The following is a 20888-nucleotide window of genomic DNA, read 5'->3' as shown; positions in this document are numbered from 1 at the left end:
GTTCTATACTATGGGTTGAGGTTTAGACATTTGAACTGTTTCGCTGCATAATTCCAAAAAGTGTCTTTTCTTCTTCCTTGAAAAGTATGATACTGTCCATATTTGAAAGTTAAAAAAGACGAATACAACAAATATTATATGAACTGACAAGTTCTGTTAAATTTAAAAAATCGTGATCATGTGAGTTTTTCTGTGTTTTGTGCTTCAGTAAGCATCATGGAGCCAACATTAAGACATTAATTGTCACATTAAGAAGGAAAGTACACAAACAATGTCATACTTTACTGTGATCATTTATTATGTTAGATTAAATAAAGATACCTTGTTATTATGGGAACTTCCAACGAGGGCAAATTATGATTTACTGATGAAACATATAAAATAGATGACTGTTTTTCGGTTCATCCAGTAATATGTTGATGCAAAGAAAAGGATACTAGGATGTTTCAGCTATAAATTAATACAAAAGGAAAAAAAAAAATACATCAGTGACGTATGAAGATTCACCTGAATGTGGAACCGGGTGCGTTTCAAGTGTTTAAGTAGATGTTTTTTCTTAATAATGGTGCCTCAGCCTGATTGTTAAAACATAGCATATACCCCACACCTTTTATAATGTGAAAAATACAGACCAAAAACTAAAATATATCCCTACATTAGTTCAACAAATAAATCCTTTTAATACATGTGAATCTGGAAAATAACTCCCAGTGGAATCTCCCCATTTTAAATTGAGACAATTCATTGATGATCTGATCTTTTTGACATTTATTTGCCTCGTAGGATGGATAACTAAGCAGGCTGCTGTTAAAAGCAGCATTTAAAGCATCTCGTATCAATACGTAGCTCCCCTCTAATAAATCTCTTAATTTTGACTTTATCCGGTTTGGCATGCCAGGTCACACCTGTCGGTGGATATCCACTGCAAAGTCACTGGTTTATGCTTAATTGCTGTTTAGGGAAATGAGGAATTTGCTGCAGTGTCATTTTGATCCATACGGAGCCAGAAGCTCGTGTTCTCCTTACTTGTCCTTTAACAACAATCAGTATTTCCATTTGTCACCAACGGTAAGAAAAATGCATTCAGGCTTCCGTAACTTTCCTGAGCCCTCAATTAACCTGCCACTATAGCTGCTAATACCGCTTTGCATATTTTGTCAATTTTCTTCCCTTTGAGCTTCAGGCTACTTAGAGGATTTCTCAGCATGTCCTGTTTTTAGCACAGATCTCATTATCTTTCAAGAACAAGCTAGCAGCTTCTGTTTTCTCTCGCTCTTTCTCTTTGTGGAGTTGGACGCCGCAATACTGGCGGGAGCAGATAGAGCGTAATCGTCTCCGATGAGCTAATTTAATGAATTGGTTTTGTCACATTATCCCAGTGGAAAGCAGAGAGCCTCCAACACCAGAGCCAAGCGGTGTTTGAAATGACAGTCAGGTGTTGGGTTGATTATAATCGCCTTCCTTCCGAGGTTCCTCATTAGTAGTCTTAACTCTGCAGAAAGGAACAATAAAATTGTGTATCAGGAGGCAGGCAATGGATAGAAACCAAAAGGCTCTCATGTAGTTTGGAACAGGGGTAGATTTGCCTCCCGCCGACTTCCACAACTTTAATATTCTTTAACAACACGGATTCTTGGGCTTCTAAGGGAAGAAGCTGCTTCTTGTGTCCTAATTAGACACAATAACATTTCCCGGACTGTGACGAAAAGCCTAACTTTTCCCTTCTAACCTTCGAAGGAGTGGAAAGAACCAGTGATGTGGCCCTGTACTCAGGCTTGGCTGCGGGAGTGGTGACCGTGGTGCTGCTGATCGTCGCCGTCACTCTGTATCGGCGGAGCCAAAGTGAGTACGGGGTCGATGTCATCGACTCCTCTGCCCTCACTGGGGGCTTCCAGTCTTTCAGCTTCAAGACGTCTCGTCAAGGTAAGCCAGTGACCGAGTCTCACAGGGATAAGTCAGCTCAAACTAAACCTTCACCTGCAAGACTTCAGATTTTTTTCCAGCTTTGTTTTAGATTTTATCTGCTAATTCCAACTTGCTTTCCAAGAACTAGACACGCAAACTTCTGAGTGTGAACCAGTTTACATGATGTATGCCAAAATAACACTTTAAAACCTCTTAGATTTTTTTTATAGCCACTTAAAATAAGTAGAGATATGTATCAAACCCCAGGTTTTGAATGATGTCCTGGTAGTTTTAGAAATGCTCCATCTGACTAAGGATGATCAGCCACTTAAAATTACTTCAGTGGCGCATCGATGACTCACTGAGATTGAACAACATATGAAGCACTGCAGTCTTCACCAACAAGGACATTAGTTAGGGTTATTGTTAATGATTCAATTGGACAAAAATGGCAACTATGGGAGACCAAAACAGCTGCCGACCAAACAGGACAAAAATATCCATCTCATATTTTCCCAAAAATGATTTTTATGATCATTTTTGGGCTTAAGGTCTGATTTTTCTAAATAAGACCCTTGCAGAAATATTCAGCGAACTGACGAGACAAAAGTCTTAGTAACAGGATGCATATGTTTCAAAAACTAACAAAGAGTTTCAGATAAAAAACATCATGGGTACTACGCTGGTCAACTGGTTCTGGTCTAGTTAACCACAACCTGGACAACTTGCAGTAATTGATGAAACCATAAATTTATTTCTTATGAGAAAATCCTGTAGTTGAACATCTGGACGTAATTTTTTAAGCTCAAACCTTCCTAGGTAATGCAGCAGGATGAAGATCAGAAGCATAATAAATGGGTAAAAAAAACTGTCTAGAGGGGCCTAGTCAAAGTACACTCTAAGATTTTATGATAAAGGCTCAGGCAAGACTTTGAACAGCTGTCAGTATGGCTGATTCTGCCTAACTCCTCCATAGATATGTACAAAACTCATTGCCAGTGATCACAAATGGCTGATGTCACCATTTGCCACCAAGGGTGACACACTAGTTGTCATATTTAGGGGTGATTACTTTTTACATACGGCCAGGTTGGTTTGGGTCACTTCATTTGAAAAAATGCTCTATTTACACAGATCATCATGAAATCTTTAATGACAATACAAATAATTTCCACAGCTCTGGGCTCCAGCACATAAGGTTTAACTGTCCTATGAGACTGGAAACCAAATGCAGTTTTTTCCTACTTGTTACCTAACTTTTCAGAAATCAGGAGAGTAAAAAAGGAATATAGGTGGAATAAAAGCTGTGAATTGTTGGTATCGTCAAAATTATATGTTTTGTGACTAAGCCGTGTGATGCATAAAAATAAAATCCATGCAGCCGTCTAGCATGCTAGCTGGTTTTATGGTTTGAATGAGCCACAAACAAAAAAAAAACTCCAATCAAATCTGTTTTGTTCCTTATAAATACAGTGAGAGCATATTACATTCTGAATGTCATTCTTTGGCTGCATAGACATTGTAAAAAATGTCATTTCCCTTCAAATAGCAGAAGAACACAAAAGTTGATAGAGAAAAAGACAGAAAAATGTCACTCTTACAGATTGGCTTTGTAAGAAACAAACACAAAACACAAACCATCACCAGCTCTTTATTTTCCCAAAGATTAACAGTGGAGCAGAGATTACTTTTGCAAAAGATGAAGGATTTTGTCATTTTCTTGTTGGTATTTATTTTAATTCAAAAACCATAAAAAGTGCTGAAATATTGATGCTAATGTTTCTGAATGAAAGCACCCTCCACACAGTCCATACAGTGTATGCATTCATGTAATGTCATGAATTATGCATTCATTTCTTTGTGTTATGACATAACTAATGGGCATCAATTATTAAAATGCTTTAGGAGCCGGGATGAGAATGACGGTTTTTAATTTTTTAGTTTGTTTACTGCAAGGCTTTTGGAGATTCTAAATGTCTGAGTTGGAGTTAAAGTGACCAATATAATGTGGCTTAATCCATAAAACATGCAGGGTGTTTTGAATCTTATTTTAAACAATGCCGCAGCCAGACTCATAAAACTTTGTTGAAAACAAACGGTAAAACATATAAAGAATCTGTGTAATTTCACTCTTATCTATTATTACTTAGATATTTGTCCTCCTACCACGGAGTGCGTTAATCAACGTGGTAGATAAAAGGCTTATGTTTAGAGTACGGAGCTTTTTTTTAACTTATGGTCCTACGTTCAACAATACCTCCATTTATTTCAATTCAATTCAATTCATTGTAGCGGAATTAAAAATGCAATTTATTAGTGTTTCCAATTTCTTTTTTTTGTGTGTGTGAAGTTCAGGGATGAAAAATTCATGCAGCAAATGCAAAAAACATTAAAGTGTTCTAGCTTTGTCTGTGTGTTTTTTGTTTTTTTTTCCAGACAGGCATTATGGTTGGCCACAGCAGGAGCCCTCAGCCAGGCATAACAAAGTTCATTTTAATAACACCACAGGTGGCAGGGAAGGCTTTAATCTTGGTCTCTGCTCCTTGTGCTAGAATCTTCATAATATCCTGCATGTGCTCCCCTCCTGATATGCCACTCAGTTATATGCTGCTACAAGTAAAATCTCAGCAATCAGTTAGTTTTTCTTTTCTTTTTTTCTTTCCAGAGTCGGTCGAACATCTTACACCGAATTTTTTTTCTTACTTCAGCCCCATTTCCTCTGTTGTCATTTTGTGTGAAATAAAATATTATTTTATCAAATCTGTCAAATATAAAAGAAGAATCCAATTCCTTTTTAGCAAACAATCCTGTCTTCTATGCACTATTTGAACAGACTTTTCTGTGAAAGTATTAAGTCACAACATTGTTTGTGAAGGTGTTTATACCCACTAAACATTTTAACTTTACAGCTAATTTTATATTTTATGCTCACTTAATGCCCTTTCTCTGAAATGATATTTTCTTCCACAGAATCTCATTTACACTCACAACACTTTGACATGATTCTGCCACTATAGAAGATCACAGGTTAGATGCTGCAACAGCATCTCTTAAGCTAATTGCCTTAACTTGTGTAAGTTAAGACTTGTAATATTCATGGGAGTTAAGGACCACAGTCGTCTGTGACTAGCTAAAAAAACACTTGAGACTCCCTCTAAAAATGGTTTTGGGAATGCAGCCGATGAACAGCGATCAACTCTTGGACTGGCTGCTTTGCCAATGCTAGCCAGTAGCTTTGTCAAGTAGCATTGCACCTCCCACGTTTCATTTTTTCCACAGAAAATTTGACATGTGCTCTATGAGAAACATCTGTGACTAGACGAAATGTCCGAGAAAGTTTGGAGCTACGTTCTACTGGTCCATTGACCATCTATGTGTATCACTTATGGTTTTATTGTCACTGATGAAAGCATTTAAACAGCTCTGTGTGACGGTCACAGGGTTTCTCTGCCACTGTGCCAGAGTTCCTCTGTTCAGAAATGATGAATCCCGCTGAACAACAGACATTTCAAATATAAATCTTTTATTTGAAGCGGATATAAAGAAAACATGCACTTCCCTTTCATTTCACAATCCTGTGCTTCCTTGTGTTGCTGTTGTTGGTGGCTGGAGGAAGTCAGTGCATCTTTCAGTGGAGGTGTCCTCTCCTTTATGCCCTTTATGACGTTATTACCATTTAAATGCAAATATGTAAGATTTTGTAGCTGTTTTGAAAGTTGATTATCAGATAACACCATCTGCTGCTCCTGTTTGTCATTGCTAAGCAAGACATTATTTCTTTAAATGCATGACATTCTTGATTCCATGGTGAAGAAATGATAGTCATTTCCACACAATGAGAAAAAAAAAACATTTTATTGATATGCACTCAGGGTAATAACAACCCTCTTGTCTAAACTGTCATTGTGTTGAAATGTCTTTAAAAGAAATCTAGCTGCTGTCAATAATTCACTCTTTTTTGTGTGTGTTTTTCAGCAAACCCCCTGCTCATGAACTCATCCATGCAGCCGGATCTCACAGTGTCCCGCACATATACCAGCCCCATATGTTTCCAGGACTCCATTGACAAGGAGTTAATGGCCGATCACTCACTCCTTGACCCGCTGCCTGATCTGAAGGCGAAAGGTTAGAAAACTCAACCACTGGTAGGAGATTTATTCTCCTTTCTTTGAATAAATTTTATTTTATCTCTAAAGAAACTTTTCATCCATAACAACCTGATTTTCCAGTCCGTGTTCCCCGATGTGTTAGTGCTAACATTAGTCCCTCCAGGAAGTTGCGACGTTGCAATCACCACTATTAATGCAAATTCAGTCATCATTCAGACCTGTAATCATCGCAGCTTTTCCTTAAATCTGACCAATCCCCTTAACATTTTCTATATTTCGCTCTTTTCTGACCAATCAAATGCAACTTGGGTGAATTTTAACCATTTCCCTTTTTCGCAAAATTCTGAAAAGAAACATTAAGTTGAGTTGAGATTGAATAGGGAAATTATTGAAATCTTTGAAAGATAATGGCGTGCTCCTCTCAGGTAATGCAGGTGAAAAAAAAGTATACTTTAGTATATTTCAAACACACTTAAATTTGTGAAAGTACACTTTAAGTATACAAAGTATTAAGTGTACTACCTATAAGTATATCTGAAGTATACTAAAAATACACTCGTACCAATTTCGAAATTAGAACTTTAAACACACTTAAAGATAATTGTACCAAAATATACTTTTAATATATCAAAGTATACTTTAAGTGAACAAAATATATATTTGCCAAAGTCTAAATATACACTTGCTCAAGTATATTTAAAATATATTTTGTGTATATTTTAAAATATATGCTAAAAATAGATTTTTTTTAATTCACTTAACACTTCTTTAGATTATTATTTTCAGTATGTTTGAAATTACAGCTCAGTGTAAATTTTAGCCTAATAAAGTCTGCCTTAATTTTCTTTATTTAACCAGGTGAACCCCGTTGAGATCCAGATCTCATTTTCAAGAGGGAGCTGGGTAGAAGTCTGCAACCCCCAGCAACCTGATTACAAAATAAAACTAATTAATACTTATGCAGAAGTATGTATTTTAGTGTGTTTAATGTAATATGTAGGCATACTTTTTTAGTACCTAAAAAGTATGAATTTTTAAGTGCATTAATAATCTTTTACTATTTATTAAAATTGCATACAATAAAAAATTATAATCATGATGTTATTTTTAAGTAAGTACCCAATCCATTTTCAGATGTGTGATGTAAGACCTTATAATCAGCGGCATTAGCTCCAGTTCACACTCCAGACCAGATGGTGGTCTGGAGTACGCAAACAAATAATTGATGCCAATCTAACCTGTAATGCACTGTACCGCTGAAGAGCAAATCACATTTTTCAACTTGATCTGAACTTAAGAGCCTTACAGAAATAATTGCATGCAGTACCTAAAAACTGAAGCAATGTTGCAAAAGATTCCACATAAAACCCTACAGAAAGTGGCCACACCAATTTACCACTGCTAAAGGAGTTTATACAAGTTGTTAGTTTTTCACACATAGTATAGCATTTTTTTGTTTTGTTTCACAGACATTGAGTGGAATCAGCTGTGTGATTTGGTATGCTCAAGGTTACATCTAAGCCATTTTAAAACCTTGTAAAGAACAGAAGCTGTGGCGCTAAAACAGTTTGATTCCTTTTCTTAGATATTTAGAACTTCAAGAAATTAGCTTGAACTTGTTAAAATGGGTGCAACATACCTCCTTTATGTTCAGTTAAGCTAATCTATTTAAAGGATGGAAGGAAAAATAAGTATTGCACACTTTCATTTATTTAAAAAACGCCACAAAGAGAAGAAAAAACTTGAACGCAGGGAAGATAACAAGCGTTGTTCAAATTTGCCATTTTTACTCGCATAATATTGCCTTAAAAGTAGAGAGGGCCTTGACAATACTTACTAATTTTGGTAAATTCAAGCTGGTGACGTCCTAGTCCAAGTTAGACGACAACACAATGGGACAACAACCGATGGAAATGAAATGTGTGTCACAAAAGGAGCCCTGAGGGACGAAGACTGCTAAGTGTTGCTAGCTGGTGGTAAGTTTGCTTATTAATTATCTTCATTTAATTATAAACAGTGCAGTAAAGATATATAACTTACGTTGGTTTCATAAATAATTATTGTATCAATTTTATTGTGACTTGTATGATTATTACTATAGCACTCATTCAGCTTCATGTTATAACTGCATGCAGGTTGTTTGTTGCAACTTATACTTTAATTCATAAACTAACCTGGTTTTAAGTAAGCTCCATAAGACAGAGAGACTTTGATATTGTGAGGTTGTTGTTGTTCTAACTCCTTCATCAATGATTTTATCTTCAACATATGTTTGCAGTCTAAGCAAATGAAGATGAAAGAGGAAGCCAGAGAAATCAGGTGTTAGGAAACTAAAGACTTTTCAGTCTCAGAAGAAGCTCCGACTCCACCAGATCACCAACCAGCTTTGAAGATGAACCTTCACATCGTCTTCATGATGTAAGTTTGTTTTTTCAATAAGGACCTAGCTACATTTTCAACAACAAAAACTGGTGTGTTACCAACACCAAGTGCTTAATAAACATGATTTGATTTAAAGGTAACTGGAAATAATTTTTCTCTTCCTGTTAATGTAACATTTATCTTTCTTTTTTTTTTAATTTGTTGTTGACTTTCAGGGCCCTGTGATGGACTGGTGACCTGTCCAGGGTGAACCCTGCCTCTCATCTGATGGCTGCTGGAGATGGGCACCACAAGCCCCCCTCACCACCCTGCAAGGATCAGTGTGTTCAGATCATGGATGGAAAGATTTTAAGGTAGTTCTATGACATTGCTGACAATTTTTTTCTACTTCTAACATCAACAGACAAAGACGACACCCAGAAATGATTTTCAACCTCAGGCATCTGGTCCCAATCATTATCAGTTCTTATGATGTCACATACATGGCGAGTACAAAATGTCTTAAAATTTTATTATTTTTTATTTGCCATTTTTCTGTTCTCTTTAAATACAAATGCTTTCTCTGTTTAATTGCTGTATTGTTCTTTTTTGTAGGTTCCTGTAAGGTGCAGTGAACGAGAATGTTCTGTCGTTGATCCTCACTGTCATCTTTTATTGTCACACTTAAATTTTTATTCATGTGTTCACTTTTGATGTGTAAACTGATCATTTATGTGAAGTTCATAAAGTTGAGTAAAATTGGACAATTTTAAAATGTCGGTAATCAAACAAAATATTTGAATTACCGTGGGCATCTTGTGTAATTAATCTTTCCATTTAATGTTAGCCTAAAACAATGTAAGTAGTGTAGTTATGCATGCAATGTACAAAGTATGAATAAAGACTTATGAGTAATTAAAATTGTACTTTATTAGCAATAGCAGTAAATCAAGAATAAAAATTAAGTGTAATTTATATAATTACTTATATATTAGTAGTATATTTAAAATATATATTTTTAATACTGTATATTTTTAATATAATTCTATGACAGAATTAGTACACTCAATATAAAAATGAAGCTGTTGAATATTACATTTAAAAGTATACTTTAAGTATACTAAGTACAACTTGAAGTTGTTCCAAAAAAGTAAGGTGAAGTATACTAAGTATACTAAAAGTTGTGATTTTATACAACTTAAATACTACTAAAGTATATTAAGTACAAAATTAGTTGTTCCAAACTAGTACAGTTTAAGTACATCAATCAAAGTATGCTAAAGTATACTTTTTTTTTTACTTGGGCGACTCTAAATGCGAAGCAGTCTGAGCACAGACTGTTCTCATTTGCGGTTACCTGTTGGTGGAACGAGCTGCCAAATTCTATCAACAAAGAGCTGTCTCTCTCTCCACCTTCAAGAAACATTTGCAGACTGATTCTTAAAAAAACACACACACCTCCTTTTCTTACACCTTTAACAGCAACACTTCTACCTCACACAGACTTTTTTTTCTTCCATCCTTTAAATAGATGAGCTTAACTGAACATAAAGGAGGTATGTTGCACCCTTTTTAACAAGTTCAAGCTAATTTCTTGAAGTTCTAAATATCTAAGAAAAGGAATCACACTGTTTCAGCGCCACAGCTTCTGTTCTTTACAAGGTTTTAAAATGGCTTAGATGTAACCTTGAGCATACCAAATCACACAGCTGATTCCACTCAATGTCTGTGAAACAAAACAAAAAAATGCTATACTATGTGTGAAAAACTAACAACTTGTATAAACTCCTTTAGTGGCAGTAATTTGGTGTGGCCATTTTCTGTAGGGTTTTATGTGGAATCTTTTGCAACATTGCTTCAGTTTTTAGGTACTGCATGCAATTATTTCTGTAAGGTTCTTAAGTTCGGATCAAGTTGAGATCTAGTACTTTGACTAGGCCGTTGGAACACACTGATTCCACTTTTTTTTTTTTTTGTGGCAGAATTGCTTCTGTGTAGGAGATTGTGCCCCTAATGATGAACCAGCTGCTTACCTTTAGAATAACTTAGTCAACAGAGGAGTTTATGACAGACTCAAAGTGCCCATGTTAATAGTTAGTTTGTGTTGAAAAATGTGATTTGCTCTTCAGCAGTACAGTGCATTACAGGTTAGATTGACGTCAATTATTTGTTTGCGTACCGAAGATCTGAACCGCAATATTACAGATGAGCCATACTTTGTAAAGCTGTTTTCATCCATTAGCAATAAGATTTTAAAAGCTAAGTCTATGGAGTCTGAGAAGAACCCGGTTGGTTTTCTAAACATTTCACAGTCTGACCTTAGGAATGTATTTTATTGATGCTTCTCTAACTGTTCCTAATGTTCCTCGCCGCAGAATGACTGGCTTTTAATTGTTTGAAAACAATCTTGTGGCGCTTTAATGAAAGCAATTGTATCTCCCTACATAGTCTCTGAGCTGCGTCTGTTACCAGCTACGCTCTCTACTCTGTTTTTCATCCTACAGGCTCATAACTTATCTGTTTAGCCGTGTTTCTCTCCTGGATGAAACCAGTAAAAGAGAAACTGCAACAGCCGAGGCACATAATGACCGAACAAGAAAACACGCGGTACCTGGCCCGGGAGCTCACACATCAAAACCGCTGCCCAGAAAACTGATATTAAAATACGTGACCTGTAATTTATTTCTCAAATACTTGCAATTTCATGACCCGCAGCAGCTCAGCCACAAGCATTTGGAAGTATCGGCTGGGCCAGATTGAGAAACTTCGACTCTGCAGATAGAAATGCTTGATTGGTCACAAGTTGTGTACCACAAAAAAATACAAATAAAAATAACCCCAGTCACATATCAGCTTCATAAACCTTGGGTTTCACTGTCGGGCAAGTTCTCTTCTGACACAAGGGCTGACATTAGGGCCTTTTGTTTACATGAATAATTTATCAGTCAAATTTAAATTGTAACTAGTTACATTTACATGAGTAAACATTTGGGGAAAAAGTAAATCTAAGAGTGATTTTATTACACCTTTTACTTAAGAAGCATTATTATGGAGGAATGCTGCTCCTACTTAAGTAATAAAAAAAAAAAGTTTTAATTTTAGTCCTGAAAATACCAGTTTGAGCATTATGCTGGATTTTTGTACAATGGCTGCCAGGTGCAAACAAGCAGCAAACAGCAGAATGTACTGCAAAAAATACATTTTGTAATTCGAAAAAAATAGAAGCGAAAACCTACAATCAACAAGACAAATGCAGACTGAAGAAAGACAAAATGCTGCAATCACAGATAAAATCACAGGAAATGGAAGCAAAAGGGAAAAATACCCACATATGGGAAATACAAAAAGTAAGAGATGCTGCAAATAAAGCTTCACAAAAGAGAAGTACTCTATGCCACTAGGGAGAGTCTGGAGTAGATAATTTTATTTATGTATTTATTTTATTGCTCTATAATATTAAAAAAGACTATGTCATTAAAAACACAAGTCTAACACACCTTTTCATCCTTTCTCTAACTTTCTTCTGAACATTGAGGAAATCAATCTTGAGGGCGTAGTGATTGACTCCCCCTGCTGGTCTGGAGCTCTTCCATTCAATGGACCGAGTTTTAAATATATTTATCCATATTTAGATGCTTAAAAAAATAATTTAAGCTTCCAAATAAAGATCCGTTGACATTATTAAATAAACAGAATTGATATCGACCACACCGGTAACGTCAACAATGTCAAAAGGAAAATACAGAGCTAAGAACAAAACAGATGTGGATGTCTGATGAGTTGACAGAGATTTTTCATCTTGTAAAGTTGCTCAGAGCAACATCCTATATCAGAAAACCACAACATGGCCGATCTTGAACAATTGCCCTGTTTTTCCGTGGATTTGTGCCACCAGCAACAACAGCGGCTGAGAAACCGAAGCAGCTGTCACACTCTTTTATATCTCCAACCTTATGTTGACACAAATAACATAGATGTGTTGCGTGTCTGTAAATGTTAAGAAATGAATTTCACTTTGCGAAACATCAAGTCCTGTCACATCCGTGGAGTGTGTGTGTGACATGCTCTTTACTTAGGGCCTGGTTAGTTTGGAAAGCTTTTCTTACACAGAGAATACAATACAAATTTAAAAAGCGCATTTGTTTGACGACCTGAAACATATTAGTGTGACACAAGAGAAAAACAGCCACTGCTAAATGCTGAAACTTAGGATGTAAAAATCACCTTTTGCATAGAATCTGCAGTGAAAAGACTCTACTTCACTGGTTCTTTGGATGCAAAGTGATGCTCTTCCCTCAGGCTCGTTGTTTCAGCTGGAGGCAAAATCCTTGGCAGAGACAGGCTTGCTGCTCTTTCGGTTGCTCTTTCAGGATTAGCTTTAGTGAGCAGTCAGAGGGCGAATCACTTTACTACGAGCGTGTCATAAATGTAAACAAAGCTGCTTGCTGAGCGCCGCTCGCCTTTTGTTTGGGTTGAACAGATGTACTGACGAGACGTCAGAGTTCATAAGTTTACAGAAAGCAAAATTTCAAAGCGTTCATTGTTTCCGCAGGGGCAACAGAAAGGGCAGAGTACCACGTCATGTCCCACCCTCAGACATTTCCACGGGGCTTGGCTCCAGACTACAGAGGGGTTGCAGTAGGGACAACGCTGGGCAGGAGAGGCAAAAACCTTTTCACTCCGCGGGTCTTTCAGACGCTCAGCAGGCCTCTGCACAAAGCAACGGCGGTGTTTGGCCATGCTGGAGGCAGGCTGGTGGTGCCCAACACAGGTGAGCCAACTGTGAGGCAATTGGATCTGATGCGACCCTCCTGGGAGTGTGAACTCGGGTTTCTGTAATGTGAAGGTGAATGTGGTAGAAGATTAAACTTTTGGTTTTGGTCATTTACAAAACCACTGTCATTTTTAAATTTGCAAATTGAGGTTGGTTTTTATGTTAAAATCTAACACAAAACAGTGGATGACTGTAATATGGAAGGAAAATTATGTGTGTTTTTTTTGTTGTTGTTGTCCATGCATGAATGATCCTTTGTGTCAGGATTTTTTTTTCAGTTTTTTTATTTTTTTATTTTCTTAACATAAAAAGAAGGTGGGAAAAAAAAATTCGTAATTTTTTTAAAATGTTTTGTTTTTTATTTTTTTAGGTGAATTGTAATTTTCTCCAAATACAAAGTTGTTATTTGAAAAATACATCAGTAGTATTGTTATGTGGGGGTTATCTGATGTCACAATTTTTTTTTACCTGTAAGAGTCGTCTACAGTAGAAGGAGGAAGGGGGTCGCATTTGCAGCTGATGCCCAGTGGTTGATGGTGTATTTTATGATGCATTAGTGTCCACTTAAGTGGTCTGTGTGCATTTATAACATAAAAATCCACAAGCACAAGAAAATGGCTTTTACACAGCTGTCCACTGTAGTGACCACTATGCATGAAAGGGTTAATGTGAAAATCTAAAAAGTGTGATGTTTATATTCAGCTCATATGAATCAATAGATGTTAAGTGGACCGATTTGCTGTCTAAAAACACAAGATGTGGAATTTTTTATTGGGAAGCTGGAATCAAGTTCAATAACTTTCTATAGGCATTTCCTGAAATTCTTCTAAAAATGTAAGTCTGTGATATGAATTGTCCATTCTGATGCATCAATATGCTACAGCTGAATGTCTAGCATTCGTTTCCTGTTTAAAAACGACCATCCACCCCATTCTCCAGTCTTTCTAAAAGGGTTTCCTCCAGTATTTACTCTATATTAAGCTCTATCCATATGAACGCTGACCAACTTTCATGTCCCAGCTGATAAAAAGCATCAGCTCAACAGGTATGGTGTGTACTGGTCTATTCAATAAATTAGAATATTATTTAAAAGTCCATTTATCACAAGAAACATGCCATTTAAAATTAGGACATTATAGCAAATCAATAAAAAAAACTATCTTTAAAAAACAAAAAATGTGGGCCTAACAACAAAGCATGTTTAGTTCCTGCTTAAAGGTTTTTAGTTTTAAAATGTACTTTTAATCTGACAAATGAGTCTTATTGGAACAAATATTCTAATGACCACTTTTCCATCCACTCTTTTGTTCTCTTACATAAAATCAAATAAAATACATTAAGGTATTTTTTCTAACTACAGCAGCCGTATGCTGTATATAGAACATCTTTAGCTAAATATATATGAATTACTGCCCCTAATTCCGTATTTGAAAGCATATAATTAACACTACAAAGAAATGTGTGAACTTCTACATAGTCGTGGCAAACATTCATCATTCTGTTCCTCCAGGAACTTCATCCAGACTGGTAGCAATTGGTTTACGATACCAAACAACGCTGCCGACGCTTTTGCGAGGACACGTTTAAGAAAGATGCAGCGTGTAAGTGTGTCTGCTTGCAACAGAGGCAGTCTTGGCAGCGCTGGGTTTCACAAGGCCTCTGAGACTCTCCTGTCACCTCGTTTTGGGGCCGTCACCCCGCTGGCTGTCACCCTCAGTAAAGAGGCCTGACAGCTGAGCAGGTGTGTGCCACGTGTGTGCGTGGCCGGCTGCCTGCTGATCAGCTCTCGCATGCCTTTTTTCTCCACAGGTATCAGTCTGCTGGTGCCTCACGGGGGGATCGCGGAAGACACTACCTGGGAAATGTACATGAGCATCAACCAGGAGGACAGCAGGTGAGGGACTCTCACAGAGGCGGCACCGTCTGCCTCTCAGGCTGCTCTCTTTTAATCTCTCAGCCCTTCCCCGTGCATATCTCATCCATCTTGCTGTGACGCCGTCTCCTTGTCTCATCGCCAAACAAAAACCTGGAACATACAAAGGCGACGACACACTGGCTCTCTTAAGAAGCACACAAAGTGACACACAATGTACATATTCTGGCTTACAGATGCACATGTCCCCGCTCGGCTTGCCGTCTTTTGTCATCTTGCCGACTCCACAGGGGGAGGATGTGATGTGTCATAAATACATTGGAAGCCGTAGACGTATTGCATTACTGCCCTAAGCAACTCTCTCAGTGGAGGAAAACACACTTCATGGCTACGGTAGTCTGTTTTCTATTTGCAGACATAGCTATGACAGTATCTCTTTCCATCTCGACTGGTAAGAGATGCGAGCGCTGCGAACTCCGCAGTGTGAAGGCGATAACTGGTGTTTGGTCAGATGGACGGAGATTGGGTATGATGTGCTGCAGAATGCAGATGCAGTAGGAGAATGTAAGATTTTCACCAAGTTGCGACTCAGGGAGAAAACGTCCCGATAAGTAAGACCTGGTGGAGAAAGATCACAAACACAGACGTCCACCATGTTTGGTACACCTGTTTAATTACTTGTTAACACAAATAAAAGATCAAGAAGGGAGTAGCTACCCAATGTGTTAATGTATTGAGGTGTGGTGAAGACAACGTGCTAGAGTTTAAACAACACATCTTATTTACAGTGGACCCCCTGATATTAGCTGACAGGTAATAGCTAAGATCTACAAATACTTGATACTACCTTTAATAGCACCTAAAACTGCTTTTAGTAACAGCTCACACACCAAATATACCTTATATGTATTAATATTTACAGTATTTTAATACTGTCTCTATTTATAGAGATAGTATTAATAAGCTAAAATCCACTATCTTCCTTATTTCTGCTTTTTCTGGGGCACAGTCTATCAGTGCCCATAACAAAATAAATGCAGCTCCTGGATTGGCTGCCAGCCAGTAGCATCTGTAGTGGCATTGTGGTTAGGTGTTTCAGCGTCCCAAATTTCATTTTCTTTCAAAACATTTAAGAGAAATCCACAAATACTGAACCCTAAATTGGCGTGGATCAACTATAAGTGATTACAAATGTGGTATGGCCGTGTCCTAAGATTTGCAGAGTGTGGTCTTAAAATATTCAGTAAGTGCCAGTTGTGTGGACGAAATGCCTTGTTGATTTCAGAGGTCAGAGAGAAGTAGGAAGCTAGATTTCAGCCGATGAAGTCAACAGTAGTTTAAGTAAGCGCTTGTCACGCAGAATACCGACTCTGAACGCGCAACTTCTCAAACATTCAAGGACACTGACTGAAGAAGAGGAAGAGCTACAATCTACACCTATTTGACAAATTTGGACAATGTCAGATTGGATTAAACATCTTAAGAGTCTTGATTTCAGCTGAGATATTTAGACAGTACAATCAGAATTTGGTATAAATGAAACTTTTACTGTGACCATGAGGCATCACTTGGTGTTTATTAGTCCCCAAAAATCCATTGAAGCACAGCCAAGTTTGCTCAAAAAGCTCTATGGATATGAGCATTTTTGCAAAGGCGCTGTGTCTGACACGTCTGATTGCTTGGCAACAGACCCTCAGAAGACATCTTACAAGCAGAAGTCAGCCTTATGACATGTTTCTGATTTAAAGCAGCCACTATCAAGATGTCAGCATGTCTGCGTGAACCGTTTCTCACAAGATGTTATCACACGGACATGAGTAGCTGCTTGTACTTCTGAATGTGATTTAATTTCCAAAGCAAACCCAAATAGCAGTGGGCAGAGAAGTGACATTTGGCTCCATCTGAAATTCAGCCGTCATCTCGCTGCAGTTCCACACACCCATTAGGTGCCTGGGGTCACGGGGGAAAGGAAACACATCCAAGGTCGAATAGATGCCGTGGCTCGGAGCACAGTTAGCGGGCTCGTTGCACACTTCTGTGCCTTAAGTCGCTCCCGTTCAGCCAAACTGTTGCCCTCCAAGCTGCTGCTTTGCTCTGATAAGCCTGATGCTGTTTACTTCTCTGGCTGTCATTTAAGTAGCTGCAGGATCCGTGCACTGCTGAGCTGTCAGTCACAGCCTATCTTCTGACAGCCGCACAGTCCAGGGGAGAAATTGGATCCTTTCTTCCCATTCAAACCTCGGTCATCTACATAAGACGTTGTTTTTCTTCTCAAAGAATAGGAATCGATCAGCTCCGGCTCAGTTTCAGGTGCTCAAAGGAGCTTCTCCATGTCCTCCAGGCATCAAGAAGCTTTTTTTTTTTTCCCCTTCTGTGTGTGAACTTTCTGAGCTCAGCAGGGGACACAAGGTTGCTGAAGGACGAAATCATGGCGTGTGGCAAAACGCGCCTAATATGATACGGCTCACAAAAGTGGATAAGTCGAGGGGGGCCTTTCTTGGTTGTGCACATAGAGAGAGTCTGTAGTGTCGAAACTTGGAATAAACCTGTCTCCGATTGGTTCCATTGGCTGGAGGTTGTTTTTAGCGAGTTTTACAAAGTTTCTTTGCTAAAACTTTCCTTTTACAACTGAACCCTAAAGTATACCTTCAGATTTTCTTGTAGGCTTCCCAGTGCAACATAATGGCCACCTCCAACACACATAAAGAGAAGAACTAAAGAGAGTTGTATTTTTTTTTCTCGAATCACATGAATGAAAGAGTCGTGAATATTTAATAAGTCCCTAAGCACTGCATTTGTTTCCTCTATACTCACAGAGAAATATCTATCTGATTAGCGTCTCGTGCCCCCCCTCTCTCCATCCCCCACGTTCTTCAGTTTATCAGCAAATTTGTCTCTTTGGGACTGTGGAGCTTTTGGCTGAAAATCTCCCTTTCCTTCTGCTAATGAGGGCAACTCCAATTGTGTAGCGGTAGCAAGTGATCGAAACACAGCAAAGCTGTAAAAATAATCAATTAAAAGTGATTAAAAAACTTAGCAGAGCTGAGGTTAGGCACAGGGGCATGATGGTGATTCTCTCCGGGGTTGTCACTACATCTTTTACTGCGTGCATTATCATAAGAGCCTTTGCTCATTTAAAAATATTGATTTCTCCAGATTGAATTCCCTTTTTTCACCTTGAGATGTTCCCAGACTGGGAGACCAGGCCACACGTTCTGAAAATGCAGAGTGCTTTACAAAGGGTTTCAAAGTGAGAAGCATTTATTGAAAATCTCCTCATCGTGGTATAAAAATAGTTAAAGCAGAAGTTAAATCTTATCCCTGCTGTTAACCAGACTAGATTAAATGAGCATATCTTAATCTGGCCACTACAGTACTTTACCTTTAAGTAAAAAATATCGACTAAATTATGCCTTTAGTCATTACAGCTATAGTTTGTATGTCATTTTCTGGGATTTTGAGTAAACGACCAACCAAAAACTAGTGCATAATTGTGGATGAAAGGAAAAGACTTTGACATTCTTACAAAGGAATATTCTTTGAACTAAACTATTCCATTGTAGCTTGGGTAATGGAAACGCAGAAAAGCCACAGTCGACTGTCGCTATTGGTTTTCATGAGCAAGTCACAAAATAGGAGACTTTTGTATGAAATAGTTGCATTAAAGAGGGCAGAATACAATCACATTCAGCCCCGTCTGCATGGGGGGCTCTGAGGGGCGTTGCCCGCCCACAGACTCACCGTACCTGCTGATGTAGCTGTTAATTTTACTTATTTAGTTATTTTACCTCGGAATGGTCAACTTTCTATTATTGATATCTCAATTTGATATACAGAAAGGGCTCCCTTCTACAGCTGTGCCCTCCGTCCTCCACGTATTTTCAGCCGTACATTTGCTTGAGTAAATTTTTTTGGCGGTTTTTTGGCGGTTAAAAAAAGTTTTACTGCACTGTACTTTTTGACTTTTGCTAATAGTAATGAACTGCTGCTGCTCTTGCTTGAGTAAATTGATTGTGCATTTAAAGAAATAGACTTCAGAGATTGGAAACATTAGATTATTAGATTTCTGCAACATTTACTAATGTTTATGCAAATCTGAGCATAATTACTCGGCATTTTCTATAAGTCACTGTTTACATCATAAGTTTATTGTATTAATAAGCCAAATGGGTATTTTATTTGAAAATTAACTAATTTTTTTAATGTATTTATGTCAAATTAAATGTTCGTTTACCATTACCCCCCAACATAAGCCATTGCCCCTCCAGCAGCATTCCTCTGGAGCTGGGTCTGTACACGTCGCCATTTTCAAATGTTTATTCATAAAGAGAACAAGTTATAATTTGCCCTCCATTTTACAATACTATGTCATTTTCTGTTGGTCTGTCATAAACTCCATATGAAAAAACATATTACTGCATTTCGTGGTCACTCCACTACAAAGTGTAATAAGTGTAGCTGGTATGAAAACTTTTTGTGAGACATTTCATATTAAGGCACTATTAAAAGAGAAAATATTGCTGTAAAATAATTAGTGTTTATATGAAACGGTCCAAAGCTTTTCATGGTTCGAATGGAAGCTGCACTCGATCTGTAACAGGTTTTTTTATTAACTTGTTGTTTCCTGCATAAAACACAGCGGTATCATACAGCAGACTCGTGTTCGGCATTAACATTTGACAAGTTAGTAATAAAATAAAGTGCTGTCAGCAGTTTTCACAGGGACTATTTGTTTGATAGAAAGGGCTGTCACACCACAGCTGTTCACATCCTGTTCTGTGGATTAAATCCAGACTCACAGAGGCAGGAGAAGGATTTTAGTTTTTTTTTCTTTCTTTCTTTTTTTTCTTTTCCCATTTGCCTCCATTGACAACTTGCCTGGTCCAATACAGACTGTGAGAAGTGTTCGCTTTAATTAAGGTCCCAATTTATAAGCCCATAAGCGTTGTAGCTTTATTTCAGAACATGATAGATAACGTGTAAGGCATTGTCAGCAACACGTCTGACAAACTGCATCCTGCGAGGTTTTGTTTTATGCAGAAACGCAGCATGATGTTCATCTGCACACATGAGACTATACTTAATCAGCAACTGAAATTGTAACCAACAATGACTGCAGTGATAGCTCTTTGTTCCCATAACCACAATCAGGGATGCTAAAGAATCATCTTTAATCTTTGTTCACAGACAGTCTGGCTAATTACCATAGTCTCAGCAGCAGGTAACCTTGGTTTCCTCTGAGCTGGGGGCTGATTAGCACAGAAGTGCAGCTGTACGGACAAGGTGCCGCCTGACTGAAAGTGTGAAATTACATTTGGACTGCAATTCTTTTCATTTTTTACTGATGATTGGTAACAGCATAATGAAAAACAAAGCTTCTCACAGCGCTCTGAGTCAGAAGAATAACGGTGGTTAAAAAGTCTGAACGCAAACATGTTATCTGGTCTACGGGTAACATCTGCTGGAAACTGCACAGCTGCCAGCAGAACTGTATCATTTTGATTCAGATATTCAGAAATATAATAAATTAGTGTCAAGACTTGCTCACAAAAATCCTCCATCTGTTAAAAGTTGAATAGTTTTCATAACTCCTTCAGTTGGCATGTTTTAAAGAAGAGCACCCAGACATGGAATGGTGAAAGTTGCTGAAGGTGAATGCAAATGAGAAGAGATTTAGTCTTGTATTAAGTCACTTGAATTTGAAAATGACAACAAGCATTGTCCATACGAGGGAATATGCATTGATTCTTTTGTAACGTTCATTTAATTTTCAGTTATTGGTGATATACAGCTCTGGAAAAAATGAAGACACCACTACACTGACCCGCATTGTAAACCTCCTGGTTATTCCATCACATCAAATATT

General features: G+C 37.8%; 1 protein-coding gene across 2 annotated transcripts in view; it reads left to right on the top strand.

Moving 5' to 3' along the window:
* The window catches only part of LOC103473501 (netrin receptor UNC5D-like), a 230104-nt gene that overhangs the window by 182065 nt on the left and 27151 nt on the right, over positions 1–20888 (top strand). The window contains exons 9-12 of one of the 2 annotated variants that reach the window (XM_081614107.1): positions 1738–1842; positions 5881–6030; positions 12928–13146; positions 14959–15043. In XM_081614107.1, the coding sequence (XP_081470233.1) occupies positions 1738–1842; positions 5881–6030; positions 12928–13146; positions 14959–15043 (559 nt within the window). Of the gene's footprint in view, positions 1–1737; positions 1924–5880; positions 6031–12927; positions 13147–14958; positions 15044–20888 lie in introns of both variants that reach the window. The other variant, XM_081614106.1, reaches the window with a different exon arrangement.

The sequence above is a fragment of the Poecilia reticulata genome, chromosome 12 (genome assembly GCF_904066995.2).
Source record: "Poecilia reticulata chromosome 12, P_reticulata-male-v2, whole genome shotgun sequence".
NCBI lineage: Eukaryota > Metazoa > Chordata > Actinopteri > Cyprinodontiformes > Poeciliidae > Poecilia > Poecilia reticulata.
The sequence above is the reverse complement of the archived record's forward strand: the minus strand, read 5'-3'. Positions and strand labels throughout refer to the sequence as shown.